At 43.5% G+C, this 21,796-nt stretch overlaps 2 protein-coding genes across 2 annotated transcripts in view; both read left to right on the forward strand.

The window, feature by feature from the left end:
- Positions 1-15,792, forward strand: part of T265_08478 (hypothetical protein) — a gene marked incomplete at both ends in the record, with an annotated part of 44,600 nt that extends 28,808 nt beyond the window's left edge. The window contains one exon of the mRNA XM_009174290.1: positions 15,087-15,792. Coding sequence (XP_009172554.1) covers positions 15,087-15,792 — 706 coding nt within the window. The remainder of the gene's footprint in view (positions 1-15,086) is intronic.
- A 630-nt stretch (positions 15,793-16,422) lies between these two features.
- The window catches only part of T265_08479 (hypothetical protein), a gene marked incomplete at both ends in the record, with an annotated part of 13,342 nt that continues 7,968 nt past the window's right edge, over positions 16,423-21,796 (forward strand). Inside the window, 4 exon segments of the mRNA XM_009174291.1 lie at positions 16,423-16,673; positions 16,691-16,870; positions 17,063-17,357; positions 18,241-18,507. Coding sequence (XP_009172555.1) covers positions 16,423-16,673; positions 16,691-16,870; positions 17,063-17,357; positions 18,241-18,507 — 993 coding nt within the window.

Below are 21,796 nucleotides of genomic sequence, written 5' to 3' on the forward strand. Positions count from 1 at the left end.
GACAGTAAGACTTAGTGCTCATTGAGACGTTCATGTTTTGTATGTAGCTCGCCAAACGCAGAGTTTAATAATCAAACTTCGCCCAACATGCGACCAGATTTTGGGGCTTGGAAGCGTCAGAGAACATACAGTATACTGTTAGCCATTCTCACGAAGCCTGTTGCTTGAACTCCACCATTTTGAACTTTTGTTAGCCAAGTCCTGTTACCGGCATTCGGGTTTCTAGAATTTCTACTACCGCCCAGTGTACAGTGCTTATCGCACAAGACTGTTTACAGGTTATTTGTTTTTATTCTGTTTAGAAACCCCAGCACAATGGTTAACCTGTTGATGATAACCCTACGCGTTCAACATGGAGTAAGAGGTAAATTTTGGGTATCATATCTCTTGTTGGATTTATTTCCTAAGCTTGCGACAAAATGAGTCGGAGTTTTTTGATAAAATGCATCCTCCTGATTTAGAATGAGATTAGCTAAACAGAATGTTACACCTTTGTACTGATCAAGTCGAAGGCGTTGATCGGTTTTCGTTTCTGCCAAATCGTATCCTGATGAACGAATGTAGTAGCGTAGTGTCCAACGAGTGCCACCATGTGTGTTACTGTGATATCTCGAAGACGTATGATACACTTACGGCACACTTTGCCTGGTTACCGCAAGAGTGATGCCTAGACCAGTGTACTTCTACTACCCTTCTTTGCATTGGTTAATTCTCGTATATTATCAAGTGAAATGGGTATGCTACCATCAAATCTCCCTTTTAGGGTTTCAGAATCCGCTAGATAACTGTCCTCACAGTGGTGATCCCAGTTTCAAGCAAGACCATTCTTGATTAAACCTCAGGATCCCGGCTTAGTTTGTTGTCACTTTTAGCATTCCATGTTGACGTCACATCTTTTATAAAGGTACTAGCCCGTTACATTACTACTTTTTCTCTTATGATGCTTTCATAGAGCCACTTGATGTTTTGAAATGGGTCAGTATTCCGTGTAAATCTATGGAAAGTGGCAAAATTATGACGCCTTAGCTCTGCTACAAAGGCATGCTTTTGCTCTTTTGGTGGATGTGAACGAAGTGTAAACTAGAGACTGTTGCCCACCATGTTTGAAGTAACCTGGACAGGGGACATGCCAATAAATGGAAATATCCCTCTACTACAAAAAAATAAGGAGTATGTAAGTAAGTTTTAGGTAAACAAGGCTGGATGATATACCACAGCAATACATAAGTTCTGACTATAGTTGGAATGCCCCGTTTCATGCCACTCAGTTTTGCTGCAATTTTGAAATAATGAAGTTCACCATGCTTGTTGAATCATTTTGGAATCTATTCAGGAGTGTGTACTCCGTACATCCAGTGCAATTACTTTGATGTTCGAGTGAAAGTGATTCATGGATCGTTATGTAACCGAATCTTCCACGTCATTGTGGCTTAGATACTCACAGAACTCTATTATTTTCAAACAATATTCGAGCACAATCATTATGTAGAATTTTTATGGAAAAAGTGGTTTTGCAGTAGGCTCTTTATCAAAACGATTTATTGGGTGCTAATTTGGTATTAACTGGAAACTCAACTACATCAGGAAAAATCCCTTATTTATGATATTCTTTTAAAAAATGTGTTGCGCAAGGCCACTTCCTGCTTCAAATGGAACAATATTCGAGATATAGAACAATATTTTCTTGATGGAACCTGTGACTGCTGAAAACTTTTCAAGGATCCGAATAACGCTTTTGAGGATGTATGGTTCTTACATTTCTATAAGAAAACGTAGTCATCGTCAAGATGAACGTCGTCTTCAGTTTTTACCAGACCATCCGCATCTTTTTCGTGTTTTATTTATTATTCATTTGTTTTGTTGATTGATTACTATTAAGCCACTGATCTCCGGCATTTCTAGAATCCAGATAAGCGTGTAAGCGTGTAACCAGAGTAATGATAGTTGGGTATATTCGAAGGATACGCGGGGATTCAAACTTCTATTTGTGGTACGCCAGCTGAGCCACCATATTTACTAAACTACATTGAGTTGGTTATTACCAGCCAGCTTCCCCAATGAACATTGTTCGTCTTGCGGCTAATCGGATCGCAACAAAGAGATTCATCAGTGTGAAACAGTTATTGAATTTTGCGGCAGTTTGATATCATTTGGGACTTCTTCCTGTCGATGAAGCTAATCTAAGCTGGAAAGCCAAGAAGCGCTGTTCAGCTTTTTCATCACTAATGGAAATGGTCAGCAGTGTGAATTACACGAAGCCCATTGTTTGGAATCCGCAACATTCTGGCCAAGTGCTTAGGCCCTTATACGTTCAGCTGCGCGTGTCTAAATAGTAGTGTATTTAGCTCTCATTTGGACAGGATATGCGGCCGCTCAGCCTTCAACCACAGATAGAAAGTTGATCTCAGTTGAAATCACCGGGGAGAATTTTACTCAGTGTAAGTCAAGATTGCTTGTTTCATTACCCAAAGAAAGATAATCTAGCTTATGCTGTCTATTCGAAATGGATTTTCATTGGGCAGCAAAATAATTGAACATTATTCCCAAAAGTATCCTCATTTGCACACAAATTTCATTTCGACCGGGAGTATCCAGCTAACTCTCACGTTTGCAACAGAGCGCATCAGCTGATTGTGTTGCACAAAGACCATCTCATGTTTCAGTTAGTACATTATTCGGAATGTCTTAATACATGGTACGTACATGATACACTACCCATTATATTGCTAAACTCTCTGGGACAGTGATTTAAACAAAACTTAAAAATAGCGTTTGAATGCTGCTTGACGTTTACTCACAAGTAGTAGGAAAAAAGCAAAAAATCGGCCAGTTGTCCGAAGTCAGTAATGCAAGTCTGCCTTTGACACAGGACAGAGTACCTGCGATGACCTGCGTGGTTACTCACCAGTTTGTCTTTCTTCCTTGTCGTTGAGTGTTCTTTCATACAAAATCTTCCGTTCAAAAGAGGACTGCTGTTGCACTTCCACATTGTTGGTACTACTTATTTCCTAAGTGTGCGTAATTAACACGTCCCCACATATCACGTTTTCTCTCTTTGTCCTATTTGTTCCTTTTCAAACATATTTCTTTTTAAGTTAATATCGACATTTTTAAATGAAATTTTTCACTATTCTGGACAAAATTCACAGCAGGTGTTTCAGAGCTGATATGTATATTAAAAAATACATGGGTTTCGATGAAAAGGGGCTAAATTACCAAATGTTGAGGCCAAGAAGAAGAATGTATTCTCGTTCAATTGCGCTGAGGTCCCTGACTGAACCAGAAACCGAGGCATCAAATTGAGGATAAAAGCACGTCGTTAGTCTCGAAAGTTACATAAGATTTTATTTTCTTTAAAAAGCAGCTGTCCGCACGCAGGATGGAGTCCAAGCATCGGTTCCAAGTTTATGGGTAAACTGGCAAAAGCCACTGATGAAATGACTTGAATGGCTGACTGTTACAACACGGCAGCACACAGCTGTGAAAGGGATCAATAATACGCCCATAGATTCAATATCGAGGATAAATCTTATCCCTGAAGCAAGCGGCTTTTGGCCTAAACTGACAGAGATAAAATAGCTTTAAGAATTTCAGTAACATGTCCAACTTTGCGAAAGTAAATATGTTTAGGTAGGAAGCGGTATTTGGAGGATTAACTCCGGACGTCTTTCAGATTTAGTCGGTCCTTTTACAGAAGTTGCTGGGAGAAGCGTGAGACCGATTTGAGGATAGATATTACGTGGTGCCAAACCATAGGCTTTAAATTAAAGCATGTCGAATGACTCATGAAGCTGCCAGAAGATAACTGTTAGATGAATATCTTCCGGGGTCCGTAGGTGGTTGGATTAGAGAAAAAATATCAGAGACCAAGTTCTCTAACCACTGCCGTGGGTCTAAGTGTTCAAAGATAAGGAAAAACACCTTCGTGGTATCCGACAACAAATCGGTAGACAGTGGAGGTCGGTGCATGAAAAACTTGAGATAGTTTCTCCCGAAACGATCTCAATTTAGGACATAGTTGTGTAAATTTCTTTGGTAAAAAGAATAGGCAAATCACGCACTATCAACAAGTCGGAATATGTCCACATTGGATTATATAAAGAAGTCGGTTGAAAAACAGTCTGAGAAGCCCTGATATATTACTCAATGCCAAAAGGAAGTGAGATACTGCAGAAGACAAAAGCGCTGTGTTCTTTCAGAGATTTTCCGAAGTTTCATGGGATGGGGATAGATAGATAGATAGATAGGTAGATAGATAGGTAGGTAGATAGATAGATAGATAGATAGATAGATAGATAGATAGATAGATAGATAGATAGATAGATAGATAGATAGATAGATAGATAGATAGATAGATAGATAGATAGATAGATAGATAGATAGATAGATAGATAGATAGATAGATAGATAGATAGATAGATAGATAGATAGATAGATAGATAGATAGATAGATAGATAGATAGATAGATAGATAGATAGATAGATAGATAGATAGATAGATAGATAGATAGATAGATAGATAGATAGATAGATAGATAGATAGATAGATAGATAGATAGATAGATAGATAGATAGATAGATAGATAGATAGATAGATAGATAGATAGATAGATAGATAGATAGATAGATAGATAGATAGATAGATAGATAGATAGATAGATAGATAGATAGATAGATAGATAGATAGATAGATAGATAGATAGATAGATAGATAGATAGATAGATAGATAGATAGATAGATAGATAGATAGATAGATAGATAGATAGATAGATAGATAGATAGATAGATAGATAGATAGATAGATAGATAGATAGATAGATAGATAGATAGATAGATAGATAGATAGATAGATAGATAGATAGATAGATAGATAGATAGATAGATAGATAGATAGATAGATAGATAGATAGATAGATAGATAGATAGATAGATAGATAGATAGATAGATAGATAGATAGATAGATAGATAGATAGATAGATAGATAGATAGATAGATAGATAGATAGATAGATAGATAGATAGATAGATAGATAGATAGATAGATAGATAGATAGATAGATAGATAGATAGATAGATAGATAGATAGATAGATAGATAGATAGATAGATAGATAGATAGATAGATAGATAGATAGATAGATAGATAGATAGATAGATAGATAGATAGATAGATAGATAGATAGATAGATAGATAGATAGATAGATAGATAGATAGATAGATAGATAGATAGATAGATAGATAGATAGATAGATAGATAGATAGATAGATAGATAGATAGATAGATAGATAGATAGATAGATAGATAGATAGATAGATAGATAGATAGATAGATAGATAGATAGATAGATAGATAGATAGATAGATAGATAGATAGATAGATAGATAGATAGATAGATAGATAGATAGATAGATAGATAGATAGATAGATAGATAGATAGATAGATAGATAGATAGATAGATAGATAGATAGATAGATAGATAGATAGATAGATAGATAGATAGATAGATAGATAGATAGATAGATAGATAGATAGATAGATAGATAGATAGATAGATAGATAGATAGATAGATAGATAGATAGATAGATAGATAGATAGATAGATAGATAGATAGATAGATAGATAGATAGATAGATAGATAGATAGATAGATAGATAGATAGATAGATAGATAGATAGATAGATAGATAGATAGATAGATAGATAGATAGATAGATAGATAGATAGATAGATAGATAGATAGATAGATAGATAGATAGATAGATAGATAGATAGATAGATAGATAGATAGATAGATAGATAGATAGATAGATAGATAGATAGATAGATAGATAGATAGATAGATAGATAGATAGATAGATAGATGATAGAATAGATAGATAGATAGATAGATAGATAGATAGATAGATAGATAGATAGATAGATAGATAGATAGATAGATAGATAGATAGAAGATAGATAGATCTTGGCCAAAAGATTTCCAAACGGATGCGATTTCAGCAAACATGTTATAGATTTTTTGTGAAAAATGACGTTAGTTTGGGACATTTTCTCAGAATTGCGACGCAGTGGCATAATGTGACTTAACAAATTGTCTTTGATCAACTATTGGATCATCTGTGAATGCGATGTCATAGTGTTGATGTGGTGTGGAGGAGGATGTGAATATAAAATGCCACCAGCTTTGAAAATGCATCAAACCGGATAGTGTTTCATTATCTCTGGATAAAGATATCACATATTCCCGACGTTTAAAAAACCAGTCGAACTGTTGCGCTGCTTTGAAACTGATTGACTCGAATGAGGCCAAAGACTATCCGAGCTAAACTGTCCGGTCACAGATAAATTATGCCTGATGACGAAGTTTCTACACCAGCAGCTTTTTTCGAAGAGAGTCGGAGGAATTTGCAGCAGTGTGTAGGAATAAAGAAAAATGTAGTTGAAGGCCAGAACTAAGCAATCCAGGTGAGCAAGTCTTTGCCGACTCCCATTAGGGATTCCAGTATATTTGACTGAACTTGATTGGCAACCTCATCCATTATCCAGCGCTATGGGATGTTCAGGATAATATGCAAATCTCACAAGACAGGCCTGCTTTAAGCCATTTTTGTGTTCACTGACACACCTTACTCATAGGTTCATCTAGATTGCAGTTGTACTACGGCATTTTGAGCGGCGCGAATTCAAATTCTTTGGCTGATTTACAATAACAGCAATGCTTTGGTCTATCATTAGCCATATATATATATATATATATATATATATATAAATTACTGGACCATCATACTGTCATCCACAATATTTGATCATCTAAGCTTCACCGAAAGGAGACAGCAGGCTGTGGCGACATTTCTGATTCGGAAAGATGGCGAATCGGTAGTGCGTTAGGTGCTACCATTCTCATACAACAGGAGTTCCGTCAGAGGGTGGTTTGTTCTAATTGATAAGACATATGTAAGCTCACCTGCTACAACATTCAACGTGAATTCTGACTAATAACCACCAACCTTAGTTGCTGCGACAATTTTGACTTATAGCATGATTTCTATCTTGCAGCGTTCACATAGCCCGCAGATCCCGAAATTACTCCTAAGACACCTTTAGGTTCAGAGTATTCCGACTGTTGTGAACTTATACCTACTTTAAATACCGCTCAGTGAATTGATTGTAACTTCTGTCAATATTTTGTCTCCGAGGTAGTGAAGTGGCAAACACCTCATTGCACTGATCAGTCGGAAGAAGTGACCTTATGCAAGTGAAGGATCGCCTTCCGGCGAACAGAACCAGGAACTGTGTTTACAAAATTAGGTGTAACTCCCGCGCTAATGTTTATATGGGACAGACGGCCAGAGATTTTCACACCAGAATATGAGAGCAGAGGAGAAAACAAACAGACCGCCGAGGAACGCAGCTGAATGTCGATCGTTACTGAAGGACTCGGTAGTGGTGGAACATACACTGGACACGGGACACCAAATACAGTTAGAAAATGTTAATGTTTTGAGGCGAGGATTGCGGTGGAAACTGCCAAGCATCCCTGTGTAGATGGGATAGCAGGCGTAGAACCGGTAACCATATGGAGAACTGTTTTAAGTTAGCTGAGCTGAAACGTATTGGTATGCGGTTATCAGAATGAGCAGTAATCAACACAAGTAGCTTAGATTTGAATTGCACTCAATCTCACCCACCTTACCCCCAACGAAATTGTCGCACCAATCACAGGTCCACACAGACCAACGAAACACTGATCTGGTGTGCTAGTCTGAGGAGGTCTTACTGATTGGGTCTCCGTCTGTCCTAAAACTTGGCCAAATTGTTGACCTGTTCAATTAGCCTGATGAAACCTTTGTGTTAAAAGCGAAACGTTGCCCAGTTAAAGACTACCAATTTTCTACCAAGCTCTTCTGAAATGATGACTCCTCAACCGGTTCCAAACTCTTTCCAATCGATCAATTGCGATGTTGCTTCAAGAGTGAAAAAAGACTGTCCCAGCGTAGTAGCCGCAGAACCAGCCTGGCTAACGAATTCGTACTGTCTTCCTCGTGTTGTGACGATTATTGTAAGTGCCTTTCAATTGTAGGCCATAAATTAGGGTGGATTCAACGGAATTTTGTCCGGGATGTGAAATGCATTGTGTGGCCGCTTCAAGAAAAAACACTGATTAAAGCGGTAGCCTCAGAAAAATGAAAATTATTCATGGCGCAAAATACCACAGGATACATTCAGTTAACCCGATTAGGCATGCTTTACGTATCTGCGTAGTGAGAACGGTGTATTAGTCAGACACTACAGCTTGTATACACTGCTGACTTAAGAGTTCCGATTTGACTTGCAAATGGGTTTATATTCATATATCATAATAAAAACCACCATTTGTTTTGCGCAGCTTCGGTGGCACTCAAAAGTATGTATTCTTCGATCCAAATTAAGGCTTGATGGAGGCGCCGACGTTCCACTTGAACGCTTCAAAATGTGACCAGGTTATGGGAAAATTCGCGCAGTGGGAATCCAACTCACTGTTCCATTGTAATGCATGAGCCGATGCTAACGTTCTTTTGGGCAAACCAGGGCAACTAGCGAAATACATTCATTTGCGAACGAATTCCGTTTTTCGAGCGACTCACCTGGACCCAGCTGAACCGTTTTTCGAGCGACTCACCTGGAACCCAGCTGAATCGCTTGTTTATGACGTAACAATTAAAACATGAGGAGGCCTGGTGCCGCACATTCATTCGCCTGGAAGCATCACAAACGAGAGATTAAGCTGGGTTCTGGTTGAACCCCTGGTAAAAACAAATTTGTTTGCAAATGAGTGTATTTTGCTGATTTCGTGCAATTTGGTCTCAAGTAGAGCATAAGGTTGACGGAAACTCGGGGACTGTCCCTACCTGATGAGCCCCAAGAAGAGTGAAGCCGGTTGTGCGCTGTCGAAGAATCTTCAGAAACCTTATGAGTAGTGTATTATGTCTAACGCCACGGAGATTTTTCTCCTGTTTTTGTTAAGTACGTAATATTCACCCTGGATTAAACAGACATAACTCATCTACATCCTTTGGGAAAGCCGACGACGCGTCATCACTGGATGTTTTCCCGAATTATGGTATGTAGGGAATTTTTATTCAATTGGAGACCCTTGCTGCTGGTGGCTGATTGGACGAACCAGTAAATGGGCCTTTGAGGGAAAGGCCTATAGCCGGTGTTAAGAAGGATAACGCAAGAATTCAGCTGTCTGTTATATAGATATTATCCTTCATTTACTACGATTTCCGCTAACATTGATTCCTCTCGCTCTACTAAAGTTGTTTGGTGGCCAGTACTACTTTTATGGTACAACGTGGCCGCCACACACCGTTTCTTTTTATGAAGTGAAATTTCCCATTTCAGCCACACTCAACTACACTTAAAGTCTATTCCAGTTCCACTGCTGGATTCTTTGTCCTCGAACGTTTCCTAAAGATACATCCTGGAACTTGTCTCTCATTTTCCAAATAACCTTGCGTTTCATTTCTCGTTCATTGTTTGATCATCGCAATCATTATTGGCGATAATTGGGCGGGCCGCATTTGCGATGGGATCACGTAATCGTGCAATGAATAATTCTCCGGTTGCTTCAGCTGTAAAGGAATCGGTATTGTGCTGGAGAGGTTAGATCCGGCCTCTGTAATAACAATGAGTTTTTCTATCCAAAGTATAAGGATATCCAGGGGGGCTATGGATCCAAGGTCACTTAAAGGGGTATGGTGCTGAATACAGCTCAGGAGTCATAGTATGATAAAACGCAACCTTCAGAGCTAAGTTCCTGGGAGCCGGATTATCTGAGGTTAAATCGAAGTCATTTAATGAACCCTTAAAGCGATCCCACAGGTGGTTAGAAATGGTGAACAAAGCAGCAGAATTCGCCTCTTTATTGTACTTCAAACGGGGGAATAAAAAAGCGGAGTTTCGCCCAGAGAAACTGACGTCAATGCCGCCATGCGCACTTTGCACTTTAGTTCAACCCATCCCCATTGCGGGAGCCGCTAATTATGTCCTAACTGGATCAACTCTTGTATCTGACTATCAAAGCCGTTTACAAAAACTAGATGTTCACACATGGATCACATTATCACTCTTATTGGAATGGTTCCACTAACCTTGTGAATATATTAGTTTGGCTTCTGTTTAAAGTACGGAAGTGGTAGACGGAGCTTGCGGAGAACGAAACGGATGATATTCGTGGATTCAAATTCTTTGGTGAGAGAGAAATGCAGGTTCACCAGCCACCAGTGATCAGCTGTTCAGCAAATAGCTGTTGGACCGGTGGGACGTTACACAAAGCTTACAAAAGATAAACGTCAGGAACGGTCAGTTATACACAAGCGTCACTAATGATGAAGGTAACACATCACTATTCCACTTCTATAGGAGCCTAGAACTTGCAGTTGGCGAAGTTGCTGTTCTGTGTTTAAAATCTAATCCAATAGCTACATCGCCCATTTCATCCACCTGTTTGGGCTGAAGTCAAACAGATTGTTCAGATGCATTTTGAAAGGATGTCCATGTGCATTACGATACAAAGTGCACCAACCACAAGATCAATCATTCTGTGATTTTCCGGGGTATTTTAAACACTGAAATCTTTCCTAATGTCCGTAAATAGTTTTATTGACACCCATCTTCATAAACAGGGGAAATGTCACACAAGCAGGCATTATTTTTTAAGGAATTGGCCCTTTCGGACCACAGTAAATTTAGAGTCGACGTATACACTCATCTGCATTGCACTTTGCTGTTGAGGGGAGATTCACCTTAAGCCCAGATGAATCTCCGTTTATGATATCCCTAGGCCCTTGAATGTGCTGCACCGAGCCGGCTCATGCCGTATTGGGTACGATATTCGAGATATCGCGATACATTATATGGAAGTGATGCTCTATTTATTAATTTCCTGAAATTCTTTGGCATGTCACGGCAGATTTTGGTCTTCTAGGGGCTCAGTAGGTAGGCGCAGTCCCTGAGTTCCCGTCAAACTTGTGTTTTACGTAAGACCAAGCTGCACGACATTCCATCAATACATTCATCTGCATACTAATTTGTTTTTGAACGCGATATTCACTCGGAACCCAGCTGAATTCCTCGTTTTTACTTCTGTCTCAACCGAACTATGTTTAATTTATAGTCATTTTGCTCAGTGACATTTGTTTCAGTTGTTCCCCAGACAGCAGTTCTGGATCATTCTCGTATACCTTCTGTTATTGATTTCCCTGTTAGATTACTTAATCTTTCGGAATGTCAATATCCGCAAACCTTGCAGTGGTTCGCATAACGTGAAAATCAGGCCCGAATATTTTAGCGTGAAAATCACCAAGGTAATCTGAAACATTCCATCGATAATACCTTCCTCTCTCCTAACTTTTTAAATGGCGGTTATTTCTGAAACACATTCTGAAGTCTGTGCTTGAAACATCGGGACATTTTGATTCTCCTTAGCCTTATCGTCGGAACAGGCGGAAAGCCTCCATAAAGTGAACTTTTCAACAGACTCCACAATTTTGCATGGCATCGTTACACCAGCACGTGGATCATGTTAGTTGTACGAAACATGTATCACCAATCTTATTTCATCTCACTAGAAGCTGTTTCATCCACGCAGAGGGCACTCATTTTTTGTGCGTTATATGAGATTGAATTTTAGGGTACTTGTCTAACCATTCAGTCGTCAGATTCCAAATTCATCAAATCCAAACTTGGATGGATGGTTTCCAGCAATCAGTTGGTCTATGTTGAGTTACTCATAAAAGCCGAATATTCAAATCTTCCAACTGGAGGCTTCTGAACAAATGCGTTACTCAAATCGTCGGATCACACCGGATTTAATACACGGGTTTAGTTACCGCCAAATTCTAACGGGATCCCAAAGTCCACACCGAATCGAGGCAAAGTGGTCACAAGGTAGCGAAACCCACGTGTTAGTTTTAACAGTACGTGTGACGACAAGGTCAGTTATGGGCGTGGGGAAACGACTTTTGCTCGGCGGGTTAGGCGATCGTGCATGGTTGAAGCCTCAAACCTAACATGTGGCATGGGAAAGACCTAGCCAGGTAACCAACATCGCTCATAGTTATGAACATAAAAGACCATCGTTGGACATTGGATTAGGCTAATGTGCTTAAGTGTGGTCTCATAATCAGCGTCACGCATTGACACTAGCCTAGCAGTTAAGGCTAATGTGCTTAAGTGTGGTCTCATTATCAGCGTCACGCATTGACACTAGCCTAGCAGTTACGATAAGCTAAACAACATACTTATTTTAATGGAAAAGTTACCGTTATGTTTGAATATTGACATACAGATATCGCAAAGCGCTTAGTTGTATATATCCGGGAATCGATGCTGTACTCCCATCACTACAGCACAACGCATCATGTCGTCTTCCATTGTTTTACTGGACGACGGGCGAGCTCTCTGAAAAAACTGTCATAACGGAGTTCGCCAAGAAAAACCATCTCGTTTGTTTCACCTGAGATGTGAAAAACACACAAAAGTTATTCACCTATTTACCTGGATGGAAATTACACGGGATTTTTGTAGGTGTTATCCCACTGAGGCTTAACTAAACACTTGTTCAATGAAGTGTTTTTCGCTGTTGACAAACAGATCGAGCATTAATGGTAGTTGGACAGCGCAGTATCTGGTGTTGAGTACCAGCCTTCTGATGAGCGAACTTGATTAGCACCGATGAAAAATGCTTGCTAGACCTGATGCGCTAAGTTCTATCCAGGGGGCCTTGGGTGTGGTGAAATCACGTACCAGCAAGAGGAACTTAAGTTTTTTGCTTTAGTTTTCGAATGAGGTACTGGCTATCTCTTACGGTGAAAGGCAACAGTAGACCACGCCTATAAGAAGACAACTGGTCCCAACCAGCGGGAATTGAATCCACAGTGTATCAGAAAATGTGTACGCGTGGTGTCAGAGAGGACACCCAGGATGGACGGAGCAGCATGGAAGTATCAAGTCACCCCATCTGCCCGTCCGCGTTCTGGGCCAGTTCGTAAAACGGAGTAACCGTCTATCGTCATCTAAACATCACAGAAATCTGATGAGCCAAGTTTATGTGAGTACGATTATGGGCGACTCTTTAAGACAAACTGACTGCTAAATATCGCGAAGCTTGTTGAAGAGGCAGGTAGTTTGTGAGTAAGCATTTCAACAAAGTCTCTGCTGCCTCGGAAGGAGGGTAGCGGAGTGGTAAACTTCCAGTGAGGTTAATAGATTGAATAGCTGCACGCCGAGTCTGAGTCCATTGCCGCAGCTGCATACTTCTCTGTTTCCCGCCTTGGCAGTGGCAGATATTTCGACCGCTACTTCTTTTAGTTCGTTGAATACCAACTTTTGCACGATTGGGCTTGCTGTTGCTGAAGGATTTAGGATGTGTATGAGTTTGTTTGGTTTCTTGGGAATTTTGGCGCACTTTGATGGACACCACTTTTCTGTGAGCACTGTGCGTTGGGTGGCAGCACAAAGAAGTATTTTTTCGTGGCGCTCTCACGAGGCTCGTTTCCGCAAAAGATTGCACCTTGGAGCTAGCCAGCAGCTTTGTGATTTCGCGAAGTGTATGTGTTTCACTTGACTGTTGTTGGTTTTTTCGCGTTTCTATGGACTCCCGAGTCGCCCGTCATCAGGAAGTCCAAACAAATGCACGAAGGATTTTCCGGCTCACAGTTGTCAGGTTTGCGGCTTCGCTCTCGGCGTTATGGGCGGCAACTGCGCCCACAACTGAGAAGGCCACTTTTGATTGAGTGCTGCTGGAGACTTGCTGTCGGCTTCTTGCGAAATTCCCCAATTAGACTGACTTGTTGGTAGGCTACGCCGCTTGCAACCGTATATCTGACCTAATCCAGCCCAGAATTTGCGACTTGTGTGCGGAGTACACTGTTGCCTCTTCATCATCTGCTGCGGAACTGAGGGATGATGTCTCTACATACTTTGGGCGCTGTGCCCACGCCCGACCTGTCTCTTCCCGAGCACCGCTAGCTTTGTTAGTCGAGAGGCCTGCAGAGGTTGAATAGCAGCAGCAATTTGGTTGCGTCGGCATGTTTCAAAGAGTACAAGGGGTCACAACTACCATCGGTTCGGCTGTAAGTTTGGGGTTGGCTGATGTGCACCAAGCGAAAGTATGTTTCTCAACTTCCCTCTGGGTTTTCCGTGACCCAGCTTTCGCACCTCTAGATGGGGATACTCTGATATACACTTGATGTTGGGCAAGCATTTTGAATTCTGACAGCCCGCTCCAAGATCTATGTGGCAGATGCGGAGAATGGGGTTACTAGAAGTCCAAGTGTTCGCTTGCTTCCCTTTCCGCGTAACCATGATTCGTGGGGCGACTGGTCCGGCGACCAACTTTTGTAGCAGCTCGCCGGACATCCGCAATAGTGGTTGCGTCCTTCGTGCGTCCTGAGTAGATAACTTGGTTGGCATATTCAAGAAGCGGTCTGACGTGGGCCCCACAAAGTGTCTGGAAGTCACTGCGAGTAATACGGGGAAGGTGCACCTAATCATCCGTAGAATAGCGAATGCCTTTTGAGTCTGTTTATCATGGCACGGTAAGAAGGACATGTTTTAAGGCAGCCAGATACCCAAATTCTTCCGACATCTATGCTCGTAATGTCTTCTGGTCCGTCCGCACCATGAACTCATCTCCTGCTTGTGGGTGACTTCAACGCCCCAAAGGCCTGGATTGAGCTCCAGCGCGTCGAATCGCTTGGACTTTTTGCAGCGGCGCTGATTGAAGTCGTTCAACAGAGCGCTTGGCCCAACGTGTCGTTGCACCCACTAGATACCGCGCAGGCAAAATATCATCCCTCCTGGATTTGGTCATCACCAACGAAAGACACTTCGTTGATCAGGTAACCATTAACGCTCCACTGGGACATAGCGACCACTGTGTGCTAACCTTTGATTTCATCTGCTATTGGGCCAGAAATCCCAAACCTCAAAAGTGGTTTCGAGACGTCTGCCGTGCAGACTTCTCAGGAATGCGCATCTGCCTTGAACAAGTCACCCTGGGAACAGCTCCGGTAGGAGAATTATATAGCACCATTGACCAGGAAGTTCGTCCCAAAAAAAACCGGCACGCACTCGGATGAACCGCAGGATGCCAAAAAGGATTCGGCGACTTCTGGAAAAAAGATCCCAACTCTTTTTAAAAAGTTGACCACAGGGGATACAGAAGATGAGCTGGCATTTCGTAAAATGCGGAACCGCTGTAAATCGGAAATCCGCCAATGGATCATACGAAAACAAGCCACCATTCTGGACCTCGCTCGAAGAAACAAAAATGTACTGTTCAAGTACATGAGACATCGCCGCAGAAACAAGCCATCTGCGTTCTCCTTGAGGGACAGGAACGGAGAACCGACAAGTGACACAACAGTTGTGTCTGAGGTTTACAGGGAACACTATGCGCTACCATACTCAGCCCCAGCGTCCTCGTCACATCCACTCTTGTCAAGGCGAAACTACGAACAACCTCTGACCGACTTGATCTTCACAGTGGAGGACATTCGTCAACTCTTGCACAAGATCAACCCATTCTGCGCGTTTGCACCCGACGAGGTCCGTCCAAGGATCCTGAAAGAAACGTCCTCCACACTGACAAACCATTTGCACATGGTATTTCGCCAGTTGCTTGACGAAGGCCGCCTTCCCTCTGCTTGGAAGGAAGCGATTGTAACGCCAATCTACAAAACTGGTGACCGCGAGTATAACGCCAAGCTACAAAACTGGGGCCCGATTATCGCCTGGCAGCTATAGGCCTATAGGCCTCACTAGCGAGTGAGAATAGGCTCGACCTAATCTTCCCCAGCGTCGGTCTCCATAGGAGTTCAACAAGGCTCCGTCCTGGGACCAGTGCTGTTTCTGATCTACGTCAACCATCTCCCAGATATTCTCGCGAGTCCATGTCTACTGTTTGCGGACGACTTGAAATCCTGGAGTTCCAATGCTACTGCCTTCAAATGGATGCAGACGATGCCAGGCAGTGGTCGTTGGACTGGCACCTTCCTCTGAATGATGGAAAGTTGGTCTATATGTCGTTTGGAGGGGAATCAGCGAATGCCTTTGTTATGCATGGTGAGAGGGGACCATAAAACATCATGAGGATAGGTGCCAAAAAGGACTTGGGTAACTGAGTCTCCTCAAACATGTCTTTCTCACTGCACCATGAGAAATCAGCCCAAAAGGCATTCGCCTCTTCACGAATGATCCGACGCACCTTCTCCCGTATTACTCTATGGGGCCTACGTCAGATCGCTCCTGGAGAACGCCAACCAAGTTGTCTACTCAGGACGCACGAAAGACGTCACCCTCATCGAGCGTGTCCAGCGGGCCGCTACGAGAATGGTTGCCGGCCTTAAATCCGTGAACAACGAAACGCGTCTCGCGATGCTTGATCTCTTTCCCCTGGAGTACCGTCGCCTCCGAGGGGACCTAATTCTTACTTATGCCCTGTTTGAACAAAGCTTGGCAAACAGGTTTTTCACCGTTGACCCAGCAAACACACGGCGGGGACATAGTAAGAAAATTTTCAAGCTCAGAGCACACACATTCATTCGACAAAGTTTTTTCTCATTTCGGGTAGTAGCTGCGTGGAATGACCTTCCTCCGACGGTTGTCCACGCTCCTTCCAGAACCCAGTTTAATGCACTATTAGACATTTATTTATGCGAATCCTGGCAAGCATACTGCCCCGCGCTGAGAATATAAAGAGCAGTGCCACACCCTTTTTTCACTTGTGCCTTTCAGGTGAACGACAGCCACTGACCGACAAGAACAAAACTGACCCGAGAAACTTGGGCGATAGCCTCGATCCTGTGTATCAATCCGTGAATCGGTGAGTGCACGACTTAGGCGTTATTATGATGTTCATTGCGGCAATAGGTCGTCGTTAGTCATTTTATTGTGTTGAGCTTTCCACTAAAGAAGGTGCTCCAGCGGACTGGTTGCAATTTGCATTTAGATTATTGGAGAAAGCCACAACATTTAGGTTCGGGCTCTTTGTGATCTGAATACACGATAATATCAGCGGCTTTTTGATCGGAGACCGTTTCAAGGTCATGTTCCTCGCGTGTTCGTTGTTCCTTGCGGTACTCCTTTCCAAGTTTCATCAAGCTGAATCTCATTCGTGCGTGGATTTCGAGAGGAACTTATCCCAACACTTATCAAAGGTCACGGAGTGCTTCTCCATCCACATATCCCCAGTGTCACTATGTGGGTGGTGTGTGGAACCACTGACCGAACTTCAGCTTGTACTGTCTGATACGTCCGCCCTTACCCCTTCTGGTGATCGATGTTCCGATCAGATAGTATATTCCGATAAAGTGAGTCCTGAATTTACATGGTATTTTCATCAGTCACATGCCGTGAATTGCATCCACCCTGGCATGACGCCGTCACCATGTCTCAATTTGGCCTACCCAATTCTCGCTACTCATTCATTTGAATCTGGCACTGACTAGCAGTTTAGTTTTGAACTTTTTAAGTCCTCATTTGTGTTTGCCCACCTGCTTATGGAAGTTCAGTACCCCACACTTCCGACGGAGTCGCGTAATCAAGGAAATTTCGAGACCAAATCTTCTTCCTTTCCTTTTCCTTAGCATGCAGGTTGTAGTGAAAATCTAAGATCCCTCATGCTTGTATGTGGAGGTACAGAAAAACCCACGATGGTAGCAGCATTCCTTCACTATTGTGTAATAGACAGTGACGATCCAGGAAAGTTGAAGAGGACGCGCGAGGATGTTCAGTTGTTAAAGATCCGACGGTTGTCCACGCTCCTTCCAGAACCCAGTTTAATGCACTATTAGACATTTATTTATGCGAATCCTGGCAAGCATACTGCCCCGCGCTGAGAATATAAAGAGCAGTGCCACACCCTTTTTTCACTTGTGCCTTTCAGGTGAACGACAGCCACTGACCGACAAGAACAAAACTGACCCGAGAAACTTGGGCGATAGCCTCGATCCTGTGTATCAATCCGTGAATCGGTGAGTGCACGACTTAGGCGTTATTATGATGTTCATTGCGGCAATAGGTCGTCGTTAGTCATTTTATTGTGTTGAGCTTTCCACTAAAGAAGGTGCTCCAGCGGACTGGTTGCAATTTGCATTTAGATTATTGGAGAAAGCCACAACATTTAGGTTCGGGCTCTTTGTGATCTGAATACACGATAATATCAGCGGCTTTTTGATCGGAGACCGTTTCAAGGTCATGTTCCTCGCGTGTTCGTTGTTCCTTGCGGTACTCCTTTCCAAGTTTCATCAAGCTGAATCTCATTCGTGCGTGGATTTCGAGAGGAACTTATCCCAACACTTATCAAAGGTCACGGAGTGCTTCTCCATCCACATATCCCCAGTGTCACTATGTGGGTGGTGTGTGGAACCACTGACCGAACTTCAGCTTGTACTGTCTGATACGTCCGCCCTTACCCCTTCTGGTGATCGATGTTCCGATCAGATAGTATATTCCGATAAAGTGAGTCCTGAATTTACATGGTATTTTCATCAGTCACATGCCGTGAATTGCATCCACCCTGGCATGACGCCGTCACCATGTCTCAATTTGGCCTACCCAATTCTCGCTACTCATTCATTTGAATCTGGCACTGACTAGCAGTTTAGTTTTGAACTTTTTAAGTCCTCATTTGTGTTTGCCCACCTGCTTATGGAAGTTCAGTACCCCACACTTCCGACGGAGTCGCGTAATCAAGGAAATTTCGAGACCAAATCTTCTTCCTTTCCTTTTCCTTAGCATGCAGGTTGTAGTGAAAATCTAAGATCCCTCATGCTTGTATGTGGAGGTACAGAAAAACCCACGATGGTAGCAGCATTCCTTCACTATTGTGTAATAGACAGTGACGATCCAGGAAAGTTGAAGAGGACGCGCGAGGATGTTCAGTTGTTAAAGACTAAGTGCGTGTGGGACGCTTGCTTCCCTGTCTACTGACTCGTAACTTCCCCGTTCGTACTAATAAATAACTTCACAGCAAATCGCTTTCCGCCTTTCATTTGGTGCCATGCCCAGGATACGGATGAAGATCCGGTAGCCACAAGTGCTTGAGGATGGGGTATGTGCGGACCTTTCTGGAGGACTTCGAAGATGTTGAGGAGGCGACTGAACTGGTGACCGACCAGGGTAAGGTGGTGGCTCTGAAAACCCTTCTCAGAAGCCGTCGAAGGCGGCCCTGGATGCGGCCAGAAGGGACTGGGCCACTGCGAACGAAGCTCTTGCAGTCGAGTTCGACACACCGGCCGACCTCCAGGAGTCTATGGGGCGGTTCAAGGTGGCTACGATAGGATCGGGATGCGACCCGACGGTGTTATTCGCCAGCCTGCAACAGTGTTTAGATCGTGCCTTACCGGGACTGGACGGAGTGCCACACCAACAGTTGCTGTCTGACCAGGCCGTCGAAGGTGTGCAGCCGGCGCTTGATGCCCATTTGCAGTTGGCGAGAGCAAGTGGTCAGTTCAGTGTGGAGGAGCTGGTGTATCTGGTACGGAAATTGGCCGAGGCGCTACTGACCACGTTGCGGTCGCAGGAGAAGAGGGACGATCCACCAGTAGAAGACCTGCAGATCAAAATAGACTGACTAACCGAACAGCTTGTAGGCATGAAGACAGAGTCGCGGAGGCACGCTCAAACGAGCCGATACTACAGCTATGGAACGGCTGACCACTGGAAGAACCAATGCTGCCGTACCCGACCACTTGTAAATAGCAATGCTTTGGCTTACTCCTCTTTTCCTAGGTGGGTTGCGACTGGTGCTGTGGCACAGGCTATGGTACAGGTTGTTATTGAGATGGACGGGAAAAGGGGATGCGGGAGCATGAGTGTTACTGAAGCAGAGAGGGAACAAAGCTGAATGCAAACCGTGTCCGCTAGGCGCGAGATGGATAGATACCAAATGTAAATCGACGGATTATCAATGCATTTAATGCGCCTAGTCAACAGGTTGGTGCGGCACGAGTTGTTGCTCAAACCAGACGGAGAGAAGACAATTCCGGAGCAGATTTTCCCAACTGCGCGGAGACCGTGGTTTACTTAAACCGAGGGAAACTGGTGACAAGGTATGGCTCCATGAAACGTAAAGGTTAACCAAGGCCTGACGTGAGCGAAATGCGTGTCCGGAAGCTTGTTTCTTGTGATGTGCCGCCAGTACAGTCTGTGGACGAGGAGTACACCCAACTGTTCATAGGAGACGAGTGAACATGAAGCCTCCCACTGAACGCTTTCGACCTTACGGCTTTCGTCAGCTACAGCTCCATCCGCGGGATGTTGAAAATGGTATAATCGAAGAAGCCAGCAGTGCCTATAACTCTCCGGTAGTGCTTGTAAAAAACGCGAACGAGAAATAGTGATTGTACGTGAGTTTCCGGCGTTTGAGTGAACTGACCGTAAATCGGGTTGTAGCTGTCCCTTCCGTTGCACAGATTTTCGATTCTCTCTGAGAATTCCGATATTTCCCGGTGTATGACTTGCGTTCCGGATACTGACAACTAGCTATCAAGTCATAGGACCGGAATAAAACAATGGTTACGGTTGGAAACTCGCAATATCAATTTAAACGGATGCCGTTTGGTTTGTCGGTGCACCATTCACATTCCCGCGCTTGATACTTCGTCTAACTAAAGGAATACAAAGTGTTATTGTATGGAAATGACGTCGTGTATAGCGGCTCAACACCAGAGCATACAGTTCACTTGAAATCCGTATTGAAGCGTATTCGGGAGGCTGACCTGCGGACAATGGAAGCCAAAACAACTCCCTTGAAGTTCCGTGACACTGTTCGGGCTTAAAGTGGGTCATGGAGAAGGTAGCCCACTGCCAGAAAAATTGGTTACTATCCAGTACTGTGCAGTCCCCGATTTATGGTGACCCCTACGGCAGTTTCTCGAACGGTAAGCATACTACGGCCGTTTTGTCAAGGATTTCAATACGGTTTCTGCTCCACTGTATCACTTACTGCGTCAAAACCGGAAGTTCGGATGGATAAGAGGCTTTTGATTGTGCCAAAGCGTGGATGCTGCATTACCATCTGACCCTCAAACTGCCCAGGGTCGGGAGATGTTCACTGCTGCGACGGACGCTAGTGACCATGGTGTCGATGCAGTCTTGAAGCAAAAGAGTGGGATCATCGAATACGCCAGTCATGTACTAACACTGACCGGAAGTACTCAACCATAGAGAGAGCACTGAGCGATTGTCTGGGCCCTAGATAAGTGGAGGCCATACTTGTTGGGACAAATATTTCACGTCGGGATGGGTCACAAACTTCTCGAGTGGACCAGGAGCACCAGAGATCCCCGCGGAAAACTCGCGCGCTGAGTAATACGGTAACAAGAGTACGACTTCATGATCCGGGAAGTAGAACCATTCGGCTGATTGGATGACAAGACGACAGACTAGAGACGAGGTCCCGAACATCATCATCGGTGCCAATGGCTTCGTCGCCGAAATGGATCCCGGAAGGGTAGTGCAACTGCACCCGACCTAAAGCTGCCACCTTGACGTGGTGGTCGGGCTTGAGTGCTGCAAAGATCCCGCGGGCTACACTGGCTGGAACTTCGTTCCACAAGGTACAACCATGCCAAGAAGGCCAAAGGGGAGCAGCCAGACCAAGAGCAGCGAGGCCCCGCACTACGAGCAATCGTGGTACAGGGCGGTCTGGGGGTAAAGTCGTACTGTCCTCTGCGACAGGAGTGTGAAGGCAGTAAGGTGTTTCCCCCAGGCGACCAGCATGTCCATATTTATGGAAGCAGCGATG

This window comes from Opisthorchis viverrini (genome assembly GCF_000715545.1).
Source record: "Opisthorchis viverrini unplaced genomic scaffold opera_v5_218, whole genome shotgun sequence".
Lineage (NCBI taxonomy): Eukaryota > Metazoa > Platyhelminthes > Trematoda > Opisthorchiida > Opisthorchiidae > Opisthorchis > Opisthorchis viverrini.